Source organism: Pelophylax lessonae (assembly GCF_965119305.1).
Source record: "Pelophylax lessonae genome assembly, chromosome: 10".
Taxonomy (NCBI): Eukaryota; Metazoa; Chordata; class Amphibia; order Anura; family Ranidae; genus Pelophylax; species Pelophylax lessonae.
In genome coordinates this window covers 228,861,306-228,880,902 of record NC_138777.1, presented here as the reverse complement: position 1 = coordinate 228,880,902, position 19,597 = coordinate 228,861,306, and the positions used below count along the sequence as shown (strand labels likewise).

The following is a 19,597-nucleotide window of genomic DNA, read 5'->3' as shown; positions in this document are numbered from 1 at the left end:
GTGCACGGATTTCATGTGCACACCCCCTACCAGGAAGTAAAGAATCATGTGTATATATAAGGCATTCTGCACAGAATGCCCGCCCTGTAGCAGTAAATTTGCTATGGGGTGGTCAGCAAGTAGTCGAGCATTTTAGGCCTGTTGCTAGTAACCAATTCTAAAGCATTGTTTTAGAATTTGTTGTTTTAGAACATTGTTTAACAATAAATGTTCTTTATCATAAGAACATGCATTCCACAAAAATGTAGTTGTAAAGTCAGAAGGTTTTTTTATCTTAATGCATTCTATGTTTGTAGCAGCTGCCCCAGCACCCCCTAATACTTACCTGAGCCCCATCTTCATCCAGCGATGTCCACAAGTCCCTTGCCTGTCAGTGACTTGGCTGTATATGTCACTTTCTGTAATTGAAATGTGTACATTTCCAGCCTTGATTGTATGTCTTGGCTCAGCTAGAGAGGGAGGCTGACAGAAGCTTTACAGTGCTAAATTTCTCAGATCTGCCAATGAGGGAGAAAGGAGAGAATATTAGGGAGATAAGATCCTATCCTTGTAAGTTTAACTCTTTTGTGTCTCCCTGGCAGCAGAGTTTGTCTTCTCACCTCTCCTGTTTCTCCCTCCCTAATCTGTGTTCCCTCCCCACAGTCTGTGTCATTCCTGTTGCTTTCTTCCCCCTTCATCAACACCCAATATTAAAGCTGTCAGGTGATTGGCCTCTAGTGGCTCTGATTAAGGCACAGGGCTGAGAATAAAGAGCAACTGAGCATGTGCAGAGCAGGGTGAGATAGGGCAGTACTGGATTTTCTTTCACATTATAGGCTCTTATTTTTAATGTTTTACAGCAGCTGTACTTGCAAAAGTGGCCGGCCTGAAGTGAGTTTTCTAACTAAAGCTCAATTTTAACTTGCTTTTCTACTTTTCAGATGCAGAGATCATTATCGAAAGTCAAATAAATCCTAGGTACTTAAAGAGGTTGTAAACCCTCTCTTAGAACTTGTACCTATAGGTAAGCCTTTAATAAGACTTACCTATAGGTACTGTAAATATATCCTAAACTTGCACCGTTTAGGAGATATTTTCTTTTAATGAAGCCGATGTTGTCATCGGCCCATGTGCTCTGAAGGAACCGCCACCCGTGCAGTTCCTTCAGAGCCCAGTGCCATGAACGGCGGCTCCCGCGTGCATGCGCGGGAGTGATGTAATCGCGACTCCGGCCAATCAGATGTCCGGAGGATGCAAACCAGGAAGCAGGGCGGCCAAATATGTCGACTGTCCTGTCACTGAGCAGGCAGCACTGCGGGGGCTTCGTTCTAAGGTAAGTATTTCATAATGAGCTAGTATGTGATGCATACTAGCTCATTATGCCTTTGTCCTACAGCAGGGGTGTCAAACTCGATTTCATCATTGGCCACCTCAGCATTATGGTTGCCCTCAAAGGGCTGGTTGCATCTGTAAGACTAGATGTCCAGAGCACCCCATCCCCCCCCCCAAAATCAGATGTCAAGAGCTCCCCCCACCATCAGAAATCATGGGTCCCCCACACTCACTCACATCACAGTGCACCCCCCTTACTATGTGCTGCTGCCGGGAAGAAGCTAGCGGCAGAGCAGTGAAGCAGAGAATGCAGGGTCCGGAGAAGGACCAGAGGAAGGTGTCAGCTGCCAGAGTCTGAATGCTGAGATCAATGGAGGCGGAGATTAGAGCATGCCACAGGGAGGCGCAGAATCTCTAGGAGCAGTTCTGTCCTCTCTGCTGCCAACTGCTAAAACATGGTGGGGACAGATGAGCGGGGTGCTGTAGATGCAGGATAGGTGTGAGGGCCACATGAAATGGCCTGACGGGCCTGATTCGGCCCCCGGGCCTTGTGTTTGACACCTGTGTCCTACAGGATTTTTTTTTTTTTTTTGCATTTTTTTTTGGTGGTGGTGGGGGGGGGGGGTGTTTACTTCTTCTTTAAAGAGGGATTCCGCCTGGGGAAAAAGTATGTAGAAGTCAGCAGCTACAAATACTATAGCTGCTAACTTTTAATATATAGACACTTACCTGTCCAGGGAAACCGCAATGTCGGCACTCCAGCAGATTTTTGGATTGGCTGTGAGGTGCTGCCACCTCCATTTGTCATAAGGGCAACCGGCAGTGAAGCCTTTCGGCTACACAGCTGGTTCCCTGCCGCGCTTTCTAATTGGCCCTGCCACTTGGGAAGGAGGAGGGGGGCCAATCCCTCCGAAGTGGGGAAGAGTACAATTTTAAAACAAGTCCCCTTTCCCTTTTGGGTGGAACTCCGCTTTAAACTGATAATATGAACACAGGTTGGTCTGGGTAAGATTAAAGCCACTGATCTATTTTCCTTTTTTATCGATTTGTAATGTTAGAAATTGGTTGGGAGCATGCCGACTTCCACTGACCAGCAATGCTATAGAATTTCAAGGTCTGTGTATATACCTGGAAAAAGGGGACGTCATATACCAGCCAATGAGAGAAGCTTTGAGAACACACCTAAAACAAAGGCTGAATAGGAGTCCAGGAGCTTCAGGTAAATAATGATATCTGCTTATCTATTGATCTCTGATATTATAGACAATATATGGTCTCATGTATGACTACTGAAGGAGAAGGAATAATAAATTTGTCTAAAGCAAACAGCTGGTTGTTTTCTTTCTGGCTGGTCACTGTAGATAACATAAAAAATGAACATGAATTAATGTGAATACCAACTCTGTTTGCTTACCAGCCCTTAAGGGAATTCCATTTAGGGGGTAATCAATTTTTAGAAGCCTCTAATGAATGCAATCGTTGCTTGACTCACACACATACTAGTTGCAAGACACTAAAGCTGAGCCTATTCGGCTTTACTGCAAGGAAAGTCACCAGCCTGGAATTGGCATGCAGTGATGAATGGCAGCTTCCTTCAGAGACTTCTAGCAGCTGCAAGCACTGTAGTTACTGACTCTGAAAAACACATACCAGCCTGTGAAGTCCAGCGCTGTCTTCCTCACATCTTAAGTCTTCACAGCTCTTTTTTTTTCCCCTTTGCCACCATGTTGGATTCAGAAGCCAACTGTCACTTTCTAAACACTCAGCCGACCCGCTGCTCAAGTGCCGCTGCACAGGCACAAAGCCGACTGACTATGGGGACACTATCCTTAAGCCTCGTGTGACGTGTTTTCTGGGAGGCTGCAGGCGTGTGGAGGGCTATATCATCCTTGCCTAAATGAGCAAAGAGGAAGTGGGAGCAAACACCACCAATAAAGGTGCATCTCCAAAAAAGTAAATGAAAAAATAAAGAAATGCTGTGATTTGTGTAACGGGGAAGAATGACATTGATGCCTCATGTCCTTTCTTTTTGGTTCTCTCTCTGTTCTTTGCTTGGTATCTTTTTCATGCTCCATCTCTCTTTTTTATTATTTTTCTCTCTTTCATTATCTCATTTGCTCTCTCTTCTTGATCTCTCTCTCTCTCTTTCTTTCTCTCTCTCTCTCTCGTATACCTCCTTCCCTTTGGGCCATAGATGGATCAGGCAGCAGGCTTAACGAAAACAAATGGATTCCTCTATCCACACAATGAGCATTGCATTCTGACAGTGGGGATTCTCCGCTGGCTCTTAGTCCAGTCTCTGTCCTGGGAGCATGCTGTGCAGCGCAGTCCCAGCACAAACATATATGCGGCCCCGTGGATAAAGATCCACTTCTGAGGATGCGTATACGTTTACTGTTAAAAGGAAGGGGTACTAAAAGCGTTCTTCCAAATAGTCCAGTACATTAGGCAAATACTCTGCTGTATGACAGTCAGCAATGCTAATGGTCAGGAAAATCACGGCTCAGTAGTAACCCCACTCATCAGATCTCCAGCTCATTAGTACCCATGTTCAGCAGACCCACAGATTATTGGTACCCTTGTTCAGCAGATCCACTGCTCAGTAGTACCCCCAGCTTTGCTAATCCCCTTCTCTGTAGTAACCCCAGTCTCTGCTGATCCCCCATTCAGTAGTATTCCCCCTCTCTGTAGTAATCCCCATCTCTGCTGATCCCCCACTGAGTAGTAATCCCCAGCTCTGCTCATCCCCTCATTCAGTAGTAACCCCCCCATCTCTGCTGATCCCCCACTCTGTACTAACCCCCATCTCTGCTATTGCCCCTCTCTGTATTAACCCCATCTCTGCTAATCCCCCACTCAGTATTAACCCCCCACCTCTGCTGATCCCCCACTCAGTAGTTACCCCCAGCTCTGCTGATCCCCCACTCATTAGTAACCCCCAGCTCTGCTGATCCCCCCGCTCAGTAGTAACCCCCAGCTCTGCTGATCCTCCTCTCTCCAGTTCATGCTCACCTCCCACTATATTGTTCCCATCTGCTTGTTTCTCCTGCTCTGGTCCCCCAGCACTGCTGATCCTCTGCTGCTCAGTCCTCTCTCTCTCCGGTCCCTGCTCATCTTTTGCGATAGCGGACATCTGCACCAGACACTTCTAGAATATATTCACGTGAACGAGAAGTGACTGCTAGTGACGTCTTTGCTTTGCTTGTTGGTTTTACAATGCATCCTGGGATATCTTAAACCTGCAATACCCCAAAATGAAAGTAAAGCTAATGCTCAATAAAAGCCTCTCAAAAGCTGCAGGTACTATTAGCGAGCGTTGTCCTAGACTTCTATGGAGGCTTTGGAGACACTTTGAAGCACCAAGAAAGTGACATGGGATATAGTTTTTGAAGAAAACACGCGACCAGGACTGTAGGGGGACCATTTTATTTAGTGACAGGTGCTTTGATTGGCATTCAGAGTGCTTAAAAAAAGTGTGTCCATTGCCACATTTTGAAGCAAGTGTAACCCAGCCCATAAGATGCTACCTCCAGTTGCAGAGAATGCTCTGAGCCCCGGCTGCTATCCTTCCCATTACTCTGCTACTCGTAATATGTTACTCAGGAAGCCGTGTCTCTTTGTTCGAGAAGCACTGCTTTACAATTTGTGTAATGAGATACAAAAATGTTTCTCAGATTTTATAGCAAGGTGTCTGTAATAATTAATGTTACCAATCAACATCATTGTTTTATAGAATATTAATCTGTTTTCCTAGGTGGAAAGTGGAGAGCTGATTTGCAGGAGTATTCAGCCACCCAGATAGTCAGAGTCTATGTTAGAAGCTATTGGTATGCCACATGCCTGAAAACTTTACTGAAGGTACAAGCAGAAACATAACATTATGTGTACTATGAAGTGAAATGCAAAAGGATTAAAATCTGTATGATTGCAAAAGTTTGGTGCACAGCATATTTTTTTACCAAAAGGGGAACCTTTGGACCGCAGCATTGTTAGTCTAAGGCCCCTTTCACACTGTCCATCAGATGGACTCCGTTTATCTCAGCAGGGGATCGATCCGCCGATCCCCCGCTGAGCAGGAGGATGACAGCTGTGTCTCTGCGCTGTGTGCAGAGACACAGCTGTCAGTTCCCCATGCATCTCTATGGGGGAATCGGATGGGAATGGACCATCTGTCCGTTCTCATCCCATCCAATCCGCTGGACGGATGGAAAATAGGGTTTCCATCCGTCCAGATTTGACGGATCGGATCAGATGTCAGCGGACATGTCTCCGCTGACATCCGATGCACCATAGAGATGCATGGGGGGACCATTCAGATCCGCTAAAAAAACGTACAGACGGATCTGAACGGGTCCGCCTGTGTGAAAGAGCCCTAAGGGGGAGGGGAGTGGTAAATGTATTGGCAGATTTAGATACACTAAATTGAAGCCAAACTCCAACTCACACTTTATAACCAGTTGCAGCAAACAGTTTTGTTCCTTTTAGAATAAAGATTTTGCATGAATAAATAAACGCTGACCATTTTAATCACCCCTGTCAGTGTTAAATGGTTTGTCTCATCCATGTAAACTAACACATTCTGCTGGAGAGCTTGTGAAAAATAGCAGACTTACTGGCCAGATCGCCAGGTGAAAATAGAAGAAAGAAAGCCTAATAAAGAAGATTGGTAAGCTGCAATATAATACATTTTGGCTTTTTGTTTTGTGACCATTTTTAGGGCCAGTTCACACCATAAAAATGCAGTCCGCATGCGTTCCAGATGTTTTTCTGCATGCGTGTTTTTGATGTGTTTTGGATGCAGTCCAGTGCATTTTTCCCCTCGTTTTTCTTAACCTTAACCACTTGCCTACAGTGCACTTTCACCCCCTTCCTGCCCAGACCGATTTTCAGCTTTCAGCGCTATCACACTTTGACTGAGAATTACTCAGTCATGCAACACTGTACCCATACAAAAATTGTGTCCTTTTTTTCACACAAATAGAGCTTTCTTTTGATGGTATTTGATCAATACTGGGTTTTTTATTTTTTGTGCTATAAATAAAAAAAGACTGAAAATATCGTGAAAAAACGCATTTTTCTTTGTTTCTGTCATAAAATTTTGCAAATTAGTCATTTTTCTTCACAAATTTTGGCCAAAATTTATACTGCTACTTATCTTTGGTAAAAAAAAACCCAAATAAGTGTATATTATTTGGTCTTTGTGAAAGTTATAGAGTCCACAAGTTATGGTGCTATTCATTGAAAATTGATCACACTTGATCACACCTGATGTACTGAAGGCCTATCTCATTTCTTGAGACACTAAAAGGTCAGGAAAGTACAAATACCCCCCAAATGACCCCTTTTTGGAAAGTAGACATTCCAAGGTATTTAATAAGGGGCATGATGAGTTTTTTGAAGTTGTAATTTTTTCCCACAATGCTTTGCAAAATGAAGATTTTTTTTTTTTATTTTTTTTTTTTTACAAATTGCCGTATTAACAGGTTATTTCTCTCACACAGCACATGTATACTTGCAACTACACCCCAAAACACATTCTACTACTCCGCCTGAGTATGGCGATACCACATGTGTGAGACTTTTTCACAGCCTGGCCACATACAGAGGCCTAACATCCGAGTAGCAGCGTCCGGCATTCTAGGAGCACAAATTACACATATCATTTCCTGACAACCTATCGCACTTTTGAAGGCCCTGGAGCACCAGGACAATGGAAACCCCCATAAAATGACCCCATTTTGGAAAGCAAACAGCCCAACGTATAATTTTTGAGGCATAATGAGTCTTTTGAATATGTCATTTTTTTCCACAAGTTTTTGGAAAATGTGGAAAGAAAATGAAAACACATTTTTTTTACACAAAGCTGTCCATTTATGCAATATTTCTAACACATCGCATGTACATAGCAAAACTTGCACCCCAAAATACATTCTGCTATTCCTCCTGAGTATGGCGATACCACATGTGTAACACTTTTTCACAGCCTGGCCACATACATAGGCCTAACATCCAAGTAGCGCTTTACACAAAGTTGTCCATTTATCCACTTTAAGACTGGGCCTATTTTTGACACTTGGTGTTTACAAGCTAAAATAATTTTTTTTGCTAGAAAACTACTTTGAACCCCCAAACATTATATATTTTTTTTTAGCAGAGACCCTAGAGAATAAAATGGAGATCGTTGCAATATTTTTTATCACACCATATTTGCGCAGCAGTCTTCCAAATGCGATTTTTTTGAAAAAAATTCACTTTTTTGAACTAAAAAATAAGAAAACAGTAAATTTAGCCCAATTTTTTTCCATAATATAAAAGATAATGTTACGCCGAGTAATTAGATACCCAACATGTCATGCTTCAAAATTGCGCATGCTCACAGAATGGCGCCAAACATTGGTACTTAAAAATCCCCATAGGCAACATTTTAAAAATTTCTGCAGGTTACTAGCTTAGAGTTACAGAGGAGGTCTAGGGCTCAAATTATTGCACTCGCTCTAACGATCGCGGCGATACCTCACATGTATGGTTTGAACTCCGTTTACATATGTGGGCGGGACTTGCGTATGCGTTTGCTTCTGCGCGCGAGCTAACGGGGACAGGGCGCTTTAATTTTTTTTTTTTTTTTTATTCCTATTTATTTTATTTATTATTTTTTTATTTTTACACAGTTTAAAAAAAAAAAATGTTTTGATCATTTTTATTCCTATTACAAGGAATGTAAACATCCCTTGTAATAGAAATTGGCATGACAGGTCCTCTTTATTGTGAGATCTGGGGTCAAAAAGACCTCACACCTCACAACTACACTAAAAAAGAAAAAAAAAAAAAAAAATTGTTGAAAGAGGGAAAAAAAAAAAGCAAAAAAAAAAAGCGGCCCTTTAAACCGGTTGCTAGGCAACGTCTTTTGACGTAGCTCCGGTCCTCCAAGACCATAGAGTTGAGTGAGGGCCATCTTGCCCTCACTCGACTTCCTGTCTCTGAGGATCCGGGACCGGATAGTTTTCCCCGCTGCCGGCGGGTCCGGTAAGCTGGGAAAACGTCTGGGACGCGGCAGGAGGGGGGGGGCACCTCTTCCCCTGCACCGTAAGGGTAATTCCGCGGCGAATCCGCCACTGGGACCACCCTTATCTGAAAGCCGACCGCCCGCCGTTTCAAAAAATACCGGGGTTATGGGGGCTATCTGCTGCCATAACCCCAGTATTTAGCTTTTAATGGCCGACGCATATAGTCGTTAGGCGGTCAGTAAGTGATTGCATGTATATGGCAAACAGGTGACGATGACTGACGGGGTGACAGGTGACGATGACTGACGGGGTGACAGGTGACGATGACTGATGGGGTGACAGGTGACGATGACTGATGGGGTGACAGGTGATGATGATTGATGAGGTGACAGGTGACGATGATTGATGGGGTGACAGGTGACGATGATTGATGAGGTGACAGGTGATGATGATTGATGGGGTGACAGATGACGATGATTGATGGGGTGACAGATGACAGTCACTGACGGGGTGACATGTGATGATGATTGATGGGGTGACAAGTGACGATGACTGATGGGGTGTCAAGTGACGATGACTGATGGGGTGACAGGTGACGGTGATTGATGGGGTGACAGGTGACGGGCGATGGTCACTGATGGGTGACAGGTGACGGGCGATGGTGCACGGCGGTACTGATGGCAGTCTCTGGTGACCGGTGAACTTTAGGCTATGTTCACATGTGAGCGTAGCGATCACGGTCAGAATCACTGCGATTCTGCCCGTGATCCAGAAATCATTGCAAATTGCGGGGCGCCTGTGCAATGCCTGTGATTTGCAATAGCACCCCAAATGCTGTGCGATGTTGCTGCGATTTCCGCCTGCCGAATCGCGGTAACATCGCGCAAACAACGCATGACGCCCCAAAGAAACTCTTGTACCTTTTTTGGGCGTCATGCGATGTTTGCGCGATGTTACCGCGATTCGGCAGGCGGAAATGGCGGCAACATCGCACAGCGTTTGGGGTGCTATTGCAAATCAGGGGCAACGCACAGGCGTCCCGCGATATGCAATGATTTCCGGATCGCGGGCAGAATCGCAGTGATTCTGCCTGCGATCGCTGCGCTCACATGTGAACGTTATGGGTGTCAATTTCTGGGCACTGATGAGGTGACTGTTGGGTGACAGGTGACATTGGGGGGGGCTGAGGACTGTGTGGGGGGACCTTTATTTGTGTGATTTTTACTTTGTGACATGTGTACAGAGCAGTAACTCACTATTTCTAGCTCTTCTCCCCTCATACTGGAAGCTGTATGAGGAGAGAAGAGCTAGTAACACTGAGTTACTGCTCTTTGTTTACATTTTCTGATCGGCTGTGAATGGATTCACAGCCGATCACATAGTAAACAGTCACTATCAGTGACTGTTTACTACCGCCGGTGACAGCTGTGTTCCTACGGAACACAGTGCCACCGACATGACCGCGCTGCGCGCTCCCGATCGCGCATGCGCGGTCATCTAGTGGGCGCCTTCATTGTGATCGGCTGTGTCATTGGAACACAGCCGATCACGTGGGAAACAGCCGCGCCCATTGGCTGTTTCCCCCCTGCCGGTGACGGGGGGTGTCCCGGGGACACCCCGACACCGGCAGTGCAGGGCGGCGCGCCCGCGATCGCGCGCCTGCCCTGCTTAAAGTGCCGCCGTCATATGACGGCGGCCCAGGATAATGGTCGCACCGCTCCGCCGTCATATGACGGCGGGCGGGCGGCAAGCGGTTAAATAAGGACGTGTGTTCCAGCGCGTTTTTGGTGCGTTTCGGTTAGTTTTACCGCATCCAATACAGTCCAGTGTAGAAAAAATGCAGCACGTTATACTTTTTTTTTCTGGAACTGGAACACACTGGAACTGACCACACTGGTGTGAACTATGCCACTGAAAACCATATAACCTACTTTCCAAGCGTTTTTGATGCAGACAAAAACACACACTGGACTGCATGTGGTGTGAACTGGCCCCTGTTTGCACGAACACAACAAATGTGTGCTGTATACTAACCTCCCCCCTCCTAATACCTGTGCTTACTATCCTGTGTAAAGCCTAGTACACATGCAACGATTATCGGCCGACCGATCGTCCGTCTTTTGTCCAGAGTGGTGTTTTGTTGGTTGGAATCGGCCTAGACTGCACACAAATTTTCTCGCCCAACAAAATTCTACTTCAGAAGTGATGTCATGTGTTGGTTTGCTTTCTTTGTGTTCTTTCTTCTCTGAGCATGCCCAGTCTTGCTCATTCGATTTTTCCCTGCACGAAAATCGGCCGTGTTTGGACGGCAAACAAACATTTTATAGCCTGCACACCAGATTTTTTTTGGCCGAAAAGTCGGAGTTGGTTGTCGGAAGCATCATACTAACAAGCCTGCAATCGGCAGATCGGTCGTCGAACGAAAATTCCCTGCCAATTTTCGACGCGCGTGTACGGGGCTTAAGAAAGATGTATATACTTACCTATTTTCATCCCACTCCGGTCTGGTCATGTGATCCGGGCTCCCTTGTGTCAGTGGAGTGCTGCTGCAGGGGGGAGGAGGGGCACCAACAAAGGATGGGGCCCATTTAAGCCTATGGGTGATTTCACCACCAGAGGCATTACTAGTCAATGTTGGAGCGCTCTTTCCTCTCTCCTGCAGCTAACACTGGGGAGATCACATGACCGGACCAGAGCAGCCTGAAATTAGGCAAGTCTATGTATCTTTCTTACACAGGTTAGTAAGAATGGGTGTTAGGAGGGGGAGGGGACAATTTTAAGTAGTAGTTAGGGTTATGCTAGAATTCTGCTTTAAGACATCTGCCTGCACAGAGAATGTTTTATACATAGACCACTGTATTTTAAATAGTTTAATCATAAAAGCAGAGAACAGAATTCACATAAGCAGTTTATTACTGTAATCAGAGTCTTTGTATTATTGTTAATGTTGATTTATTAAGGAAAAACCTGCAAACTGAAATGGATTAAAATAATTTTGGGTCAAAATCCGCTCAGTATGGGAACACATGCATAATCTTATCCTGAAAACGTATGGTGTGTCTATCCCCACCACCCCCGACGCGGCACTTTTTTCACTGGACCTGCAGAGTATACCTCTAAAACATAGGAATTCGATTGTTTATATTCTGTTGACAACTAAGTTGACCCTAATGCCCCGTACACACATGCAGATCGTCGGCCCGAACGATCGGCCGTCTTTTGTCCCCGGGCTGTCGTGTCTGTTGAAAAGTGCAAAAGACTGCACAAGAATTTTGTCCGCCGACTACAGCCAACTGCAGAAGTGATGTCATGTGATGGTTAACTTTCCCTGTGTTTTTTCTTTTCTGAGCATGCCCAGTCTTGCAAATCTGCTGTCTGTCGGCCGAATTTTGTATTGACTGGCGAACAATCGGCCGTTCTGGTGTCGGCATACAAAAATTTTAATGCTTGCACGACAGATTCTGTTCGGCCGAAAGTGCGCTGTCGGCTGTCGGAAGCATCATACTAACAAGCCTACAATCGGCAGATCGGTCACAATCTGCACGTGTGTACGGGCCTTAACACGTTATTGGAAAGATCCATCCCCACCACACCCGATGGAAATTGTCCAATTGATCAATACTCAAGCTACTTATGAAATGGCCTTTGCCTCCTCTAGGGGGCAGTACAACACTGTCAAGGAAGCATGGTCTGCTTGGTTTAGTCATCAAGGCTTACCGATGTATTGATTTGTACTCTACTACTAGCCTTGCACTCAGGATTCTATTCTTTTCTGTTCTTTTGTTTTTACTTTCTGGTTACCTCATTTCCTTTGTCAATCCTAATTTGCTCATGCTCTATTTCGTCTCTGTTATGACTAACTGAAGGTAAGCTGCTTTCCTTTTATGGAACTACCTACTGGATGACCTTTAGCGCCGGTTCACACTGGCGCGACGCTACTTTCAGGGGCGACCTCCGAGATCGCGGTGCGAGCAGCGCGCCGCGACCTCGGAGCGGCCGCCACAGACTTCATAACATTGAAGTCTATGGCGGTCGCCTCCTGGTCGCCCCAAAGAAGCTCCGGACCCTTTTTCTAGGTCGGAGTGACTTGTGTCGCTCCTATTAGAACGGGTCCGTAGCTTCCCTATGGGAGGCGACCTGTGAGGCGACCAGGTCGCCTCACAGGTCGCCCTAGTGTGAACCGGGGCTTAATGTCTGCGCTCCTTGCGTGAGCAATTTCTATTTGTTATTGTTATGAAACCTTTAATAAATAATAATAATATAATAATAAAATAATTCCCTATTTTTTTTTTATTGGATATGTTTTATAGCAGAAAGTAAAAAATATTGTTTGTTTTTTTCAAAATTGTCAGTCTTTCTTTGTTCACAAAGTAAAAGTGCCATATCGCAAAAAATGGCCTGGTCAGTAAACCTGGAGGTCAAGTGGTTAATGAGAACATTCTGTATATTTTAATGATGCCTCCTTTTTATTGATTTTGAATATGATAAATCAAATATTTTGTGTTTTTTTTTTTTCAGTATCCAGAACTTCTTGCTAACTCCAAGAAGACGCGCTGGATCATCTGTGGCTTTTCCTTGCTAGTGATTGGAGATGGATCGATATTCAGGCATATCCTCAACTTTCTAAGACTTGGAAAACTCCTCCTGCCCTCCGACTTTAAGTGAGTATAAAGAAGTTCCGGGACACCGAATCTCCAAAAGTACAGAAAAGTTTTGGGTTTCCCAAGCTGTTCATTCCAATTTCTTTATTTCTCTAGTTTAGGTTTGAAAAGCAAAGGAAATTCTAAGTGCCTCTCATTAACACGGGCGTACTCTAGCGTAAGCCCCGCGCGGTGATGCACAGGTGTGGATGCAGTGGCTGCACGGACACAGCCGCTGCTGCCAATGTGACAGCCGTCATGGACAGCTCAGTAATATCTCATGTTCATGATGTGGAGCATTGGTTGCAATGAGCAGCAGGGAGTCTGCTACTGAGTATGAGCAGTAAAATACCTCAGCAGCATAAGTTGCAGGTCCTGCCCTTTTTGTGCACCCCTCCTACTGAAGGTGGTCACCTCTTTTGTCTTGGCCTGGCCCTTGTTAGTGGGCAATCTGAACCCCACTGTCACTTGACACACAAGCTAAATTAGGATTCTCAGGCACTGTCCAATGTAGTTGGTCAAAATAGCCACTAGATGGCAGGCTTGTACTAAAATCTCATTAAGCAAAAGTGGCTGGCATCTCCGCTGGTTGAACTGAGTGTATCAGTGGAAAACCAGTGCATCCCTTTTCCAGCTACCGTGGCCTACACATGGGCATACGCTTAACTACACCCTTGTAAACGCAGCCAATTATTACTTGAGTGTCTTTTGAACTGTGTGTTATGTATATACTGTATACCTCTGAGATTGCCTGTAATTGTTATCAATTTCCAGCATAGTTCCTAGTTTTTCCTGAAGGTATATTCCATTCCTGTGCTGTATGTGAATTTAGATATCTAGGATAGATCTTAACAACAACGTAACGCAAATTTGCGTCCTTTGGTTTCAACGGGTTGTACCGGGCTGATACCTGCAGCTAGGGGCATCACCTCGGTACTGTTCTTTATAGCAAACAGTCGACTTTCTTGTGATAACAACCGATGCGGCTAAGCACTTGCTTGGCCATTTTCACAAGCAGCAGGAGGGGACGTCCCCCCTCCCCCTTCCGTCCCATCGGATTCAGTTTTGATGTAGTTTCCAATGTAGAAACCCGGAAGCGATGTCATGACATCACTTCCAGTTACTGAAGCCCTAAAGGCATCAGATTTTAAAAAAAAAAAGACAGTATTCAAAACAGCCAAAACTTGGCGTTTTTGAATGCTTTTAAGTGCAAAGGAGGGATTTAGGGGTCTTATAGACCCCAGATCCCTCCATAAAGAATGTCACTGCCTATTACAAGGGATGTTTATTTTCCTTTTCTCAGCAATAAAAGTGATAAAATAAAAATTAAAGGTACAGTTTAAAAATAAAAAAAATACAATAAAATAAATAAGAAAAAACAGTGTTCAAACCACACATTTTAGCGTCACCTATTGAGATTTTTAGGTACCGTAGTTTGTCGCCATTCCATGAGTGTGTGCAATTTTAAAGCATGACATGTTAGGTATCTATTTACTTAGCGTATCTTTCACAGTATACTAAAAAATGGGTTACCTTTACTGTGGTTTTTTTTTTTTAATTCATGAAAGTGGATTTCTTAAAAAAAAAACTGCATTTGAATGACCACTGCGCAAATACCGTGTGACATAAACAATTGAAACATTCGCCATTTTATTCTCTAGGGTCTCTCCTAAAAAAAAATATCTATATTGTTTGAGGGATCTAAGTAATTTTCTAGCAAAAAATACTGATTTTAACTTGTAAACAACAAGTGTCAGAAAAAGGCTGAGGCATGAAGGGGTTAATTTTGCTGTCTTTCAGAGAATGGAGACTTCTGTGTCAGGAAGTGCGTGAGTTTAACATCTCGGCTCTCAAGGAAGCCCTGAGTCACTGCCCGGAGTACAGGTACTGAGGTCACATTCATCTGCCCTTTCCAAGAATTCTGGATCAGTCACTAAATACTGTTAAAGTGTATGTCCAGCCAAAACATTTTTTTCATAGCTTTGGGAAGATTGGAGAAGCGTTGGAACCCCTGTCAGGTTTTTACTGTTGTCCAGGACTCTGTTAAAAACTTTTCAAAACCATGCCATAGAGGATTTACTGCTACAGGGTAGCTGTTCTGTGCAGAATCACACACACACACACACACACATATATATATATGCAGGATTCTGCACTTCCTCATATGGGGCGCGAGCCGATTTTGCTGTGATTAGTCACAGCAGAAGCTGACCAGTGGGTGCCGTCCAATGGATGTCTGTGGGTACCCGCCAATCGCCGGGAAGAGAGGCCAGACAAAACAAGGCAAAGCTCCATCCTGACAGGGGAGAAGTGATGGATTTTCTTTCCCTGCAAAGCAGTAAATTAAATCTATCACATCCCCTAGTAAAAGCACCACACATAGTACACAAAAACACTGGTTAGGCGCACAGTTAACCCTTTGATCGCACAAAATGTGTAACCCCTTCCCAGCCATTGTCATTAGTACAGTGACAGTGCATATTTTTAGCACTGATCACTGTATTAGTGTCACTGGTCCCCACAAAGTGTCAGTGTCCAATTGTCCACCCCAATATCACAGTCCCGCTAAAAGACGCAGATCGCTGCCATTACTAGTTATATTAAAAAAAAGTTCAGTATATATCCCATAGTTTGTAGACGCTATAACTTTTGCGCAAACCAATATATGCTTATTGGGATTTTTTTTTACCAAAATTATGTAGCATGATAGATTTTGATTTTAATTTATGAGGAAATTTGATTTTTTTTAAAAAAAATTTAATTGTCATATTTTCTAGCAGAAAGTAAATAATATATTTTTTTTTGTTAAATTGTCAATCTTTTTTTGATTATAGCACAAAAAAAAACCGCAGTGGTGATCAAATACCACCAAAAGAAAGCTCTGTTTGTGAGAAAAAAAAAATGACAAATTTTATTTTGGTACAGCCTTGCATGACCGTGCAATTGTCAGTTAAACTCCCTGGCGGTATTCCCGAGTGTGGCTCGGGGGTTAATATACGGTGCCAAAAGCGGTAACCCTGAGCCACACTTGGGATTACCCCAGAATCACACTCACCTTCCACTGCGTCCTCCCCCACCGTCCTCTCCCGCCGTCCTCCAGCCATCCTCCTGCTGTGTGATCCGGCCAATGCCGACACCTGTCTTCCGATTCCCTTCCCTACGAGCGCCGCAACGAAAAATAAATTAAACAAATGACATGATACAGTGTAATCTGTTAGGATTACAACTTTGTATCATGCCATTTCACCACAGCTTTTCACCTAGTGGCTTTTCCAGTGCCCTGCCTGTACTTTTGCCATTCTTTGCGCCTGGAAAATTGAGAACGTCCATGGCGTCCAAAAAGCGTTTTTAGCTCAAAAGCGCTTTTAGACGAACTGGAAAACAGCGACCATGAATCGGAAATTATTTGAAGAACTGAGCGATAGCGATTAGTGGGAAAATTCGTCATTAGGTACTAAAAGTGACGACAGCGATGATTCTGCGACTGAGCTCAGCCATGTGAGAACTTGGTGCTCTATTAAATGCTGTACGGATCAGACAGCGCCCCCAAGCTTCCCATTTGCGATTCGGCACTGCGTGACTTTAACTGACAATTGCGTGGTCGTGCGACGCTTTACCCAAATGAAATTGACGTCCTTTTTTTCCCACAAACAGAGCTTTCTTTTGGTGGTATTTGATCACCTGTGCGATTTTTATTTTTTGCGCTATAAACAAAAAAATAGCGTCAATTTTGAAAAAATAACAATATTTTTCAAATTTTTTTATATGAAATTCTCAAAAAAAATGTAAAAATCAAAATTTTCTAACATTTTAGGCCAATTTGTTTTCTGCTACATATTTTTAGTAAAAAAAATCACAATAAGCGTATTTTTATTGGTTTGCGCAAAAGTTATTGCGTTTACTAACTACGGGAAAGATTTATGTCATTTTTATTGTTTTTTTTTTTTACTAGTAATGGCGGCGATCTGCGTTTTTTTTTTTGCAGGACTGCGACATTGCGGCGGACAGATCGGACCCCTGACTGACATTTTTGACACTTTTGGGGGTACCAGGGACATTACTACAGTAATCAGTGCTAAATAATATGCACTGTTACTGTAAAAATGACACTGGCAGGGAAGGGGTTAACTTTATTAGTGATCAAGGGGTCAAGTGTGTTCCTAGGGGCGTGATTCTAACTGTCAAGGGGTGTGGCTTGTGATGTAACCACAGAGACATACGATCCTACATAGCAGGCTCATATGATCTCTGCAGATACACCAGGGAGAATGACAGACGGCTTTGTATACATCAGCCGCCTTCCTTTCTCCCTCTCCAGCGGGAGATCTCCGATGTCCGCCGGTCACTCTCACGGGGATGTCAGGGAACGAGCGGGGGCGGGAGCGTGCCTCCCGCGCCGCGCGCTCGCCCCCTATTGGCTCGTGGGCGAGTGACGTACCGGTACGTCACTTTGCCCAGGAGGGGCTGACCGCCGCAGTATATGTGCTTTCGGCGGTCGGCAAGTGGTTAACCGTAACACAGGCAGAAAAAAAAGGTGAAACTCTCTAACAGAGCCCCAGATAGCAGGAGAAACCTGACAGGAGTTACTTCCCCACTCTATATGTACAGAATGTTAGATAAAGGTTTTTGGCCTGACTTGCACTTTAATATAAGCACTGATTAGTGCCAATAGTTTAGAGATGGTATTTCTATAGAGAGCTGATATCTCTTTTAGACGTGTCCTGTAATCTGGTAATACAAAAGAATAAGAGGGAGATGCTGGGAGCACCGACTGATGGATTATAGAACAATATAAAAATCCATGTACTGTGTTTAACACTATTTGTATTCTGCAGATTATGGGTAAGAGAGCAAGAGTCTGCAGAGGGTTCACTGGACCCAGAAGATGAGGTGAGTCTCTTGGTTTCTAATAAAATATTTGTTTGGACTATTCTATTTCATAAATATGGAAAAATAAACTATTATTCAAAAACGATGCCAGACATTTATTTTAACCATTTGCCGACTGCAATACGTATATGCAAGTGGTTTACCAGGATTATGGCTGAAGATACAGTATCTCACAAAAATGAGTACACCCCTCACATTTTTGTAAATATTTTATTCTATCTTTTCATGTGACAACACTGAAGAAATGACACTTTGCTACAATGTAAAGTAGTCAGTGTACAGCTTGTATAACAGTGTAAATTTGCTGTCCCCTCAAAATAACTCAACACACTGCCATTAATGCCAGCAATGGCACTGCCCAAAACGATGTGATGCCTACTTTGGAAGGGATTAACATCAGGGGTGATTAAAGGGTTAAATGTGTGCCTAGCCAGTGTTTATGTGAACTGTGTGGGGTGCTTTTACTAGGGGAAGATATTTATTCCCTGATTTGCAGGGACACAAACTCCATCCCTTCCTCCCTGTCAGAATGGTGGTCTGCCTTGTTTATATAGGAAGATCGCAGTTCTGTCTCTCTGCCTGATGATTGGCGGGTGCCAGTGGACATTGAGTACCCGGTATCTGCTGATTGGCTTCCGCTGTGTGGAAAGACATAAGTGCGGGTTCATGTATATATTAGGGATGCACCGAAATTTCGGCCACCAAAATTATCGGCCGAAAATGAGCCTCTCTCATTTCGGCCGATAATGGGTTAACGGTGCCGAAATTAATATGGCCGCCGTGAGGAAGGAGGAGGGCGCAGCGCAGGGCAGGTTTTAAAAGTCCCGCCTCTGGCCGGCCGCCCGCCTCTCAATGACGTCCCTGTTACTATGATCTCTGCATTAGTGAATGGACATACCAGGCAGGAGGGCGGGGCGAGCGGCCGCTAATACATAGTACTATGTGATCCTTCCTGTCAGCTCAGCGGGACTATGACTATGTGTGAATGAGATCTGATCTGACCTGACACCGGGCGGGGGGGGCGGGTTGGAGCGGCCTCTATTAGCTGTAACTATGTGAGCCTTTCACTTCCTTGTCAGCGGAGATACATGCCTGACAAGGAAGTGAAAGGCTCACATAGTTACAGCTAATAGCGGCCGCTCCAACCCGCCCCCCCGCCCGGTGTCAGGTCAGATCAGATCTCATTCACACATAGTCATAGTCCCGCTGAGCTGACAGGAAGGATCACATAGTACTATGTATTAGCGGCCGCCCGGACTGTCAGGGAATTGAAGAGAAGTGAACGGCTCATAGTGACAGCTATTAGAGGCCGCTCGCCCGCCCGGTGTGTCAGTTCATTCATGGACAGATCCTAGTAGTAGTGACATCACCGGGAGGCGGGCGGCCGGCCAGAGGCGGGACTTTTGAATAATGGACACAGTGACTGGAGGAGCTGAGTGAGTTGGAGAGGGACGCTGAGGCTGAGAGAGGAGGGGGGAGGGGGAGGGAGGGAGGGGGGGGGTGATAGCTGAGGCAGCTTACCATTGGTATTTGTATTAATTATGCAGCATGAGGGGGTTAATGTATTGTCACTGATGCATTAGTGACCGACCAGTGGCAGGTAATTAACCCCTTTGTGCTGCATTAGTGCAACCAGTGTCAGTGCAACCAGTGTTAATTAACACTGATACTGGTTGCACTAATGCAGCACAAAAGGGTTAATTACCTGCCACTGGTCGGTCACTAATGCATCAGTGACAATACATTAACCCC

The 19,597-nt window shown here is 44.6% G+C and overlaps 1 protein-coding gene across 1 annotated transcript in view; it reads left to right on the top strand.

Annotated features, from left to right (window-relative positions):
- The window catches only part of KCTD19 (potassium channel tetramerization domain containing 19), a gene marked incomplete at its 5' end in the record, with an annotated part of 54,348 nt that overhangs the window by 21,787 nt on the left and 12,964 nt on the right, over positions 1–19,597 (top strand). Inside the window, 5 exons of the mRNA XM_082270507.1 lie at positions 2,370–2,530; positions 5,066–5,169; positions 12,834–12,976; positions 14,756–14,839; positions 17,791–17,845. Coding sequence (XP_082126633.1) covers positions 2,370–2,530; positions 5,066–5,169; positions 12,834–12,976; positions 14,756–14,839; positions 17,791–17,845 — 547 coding nt within the window. The remainder of the gene's footprint in view (positions 1–2,369; positions 2,531–5,065; positions 5,170–12,833; positions 12,977–14,755; positions 14,840–17,790; positions 17,846–19,597) is intronic.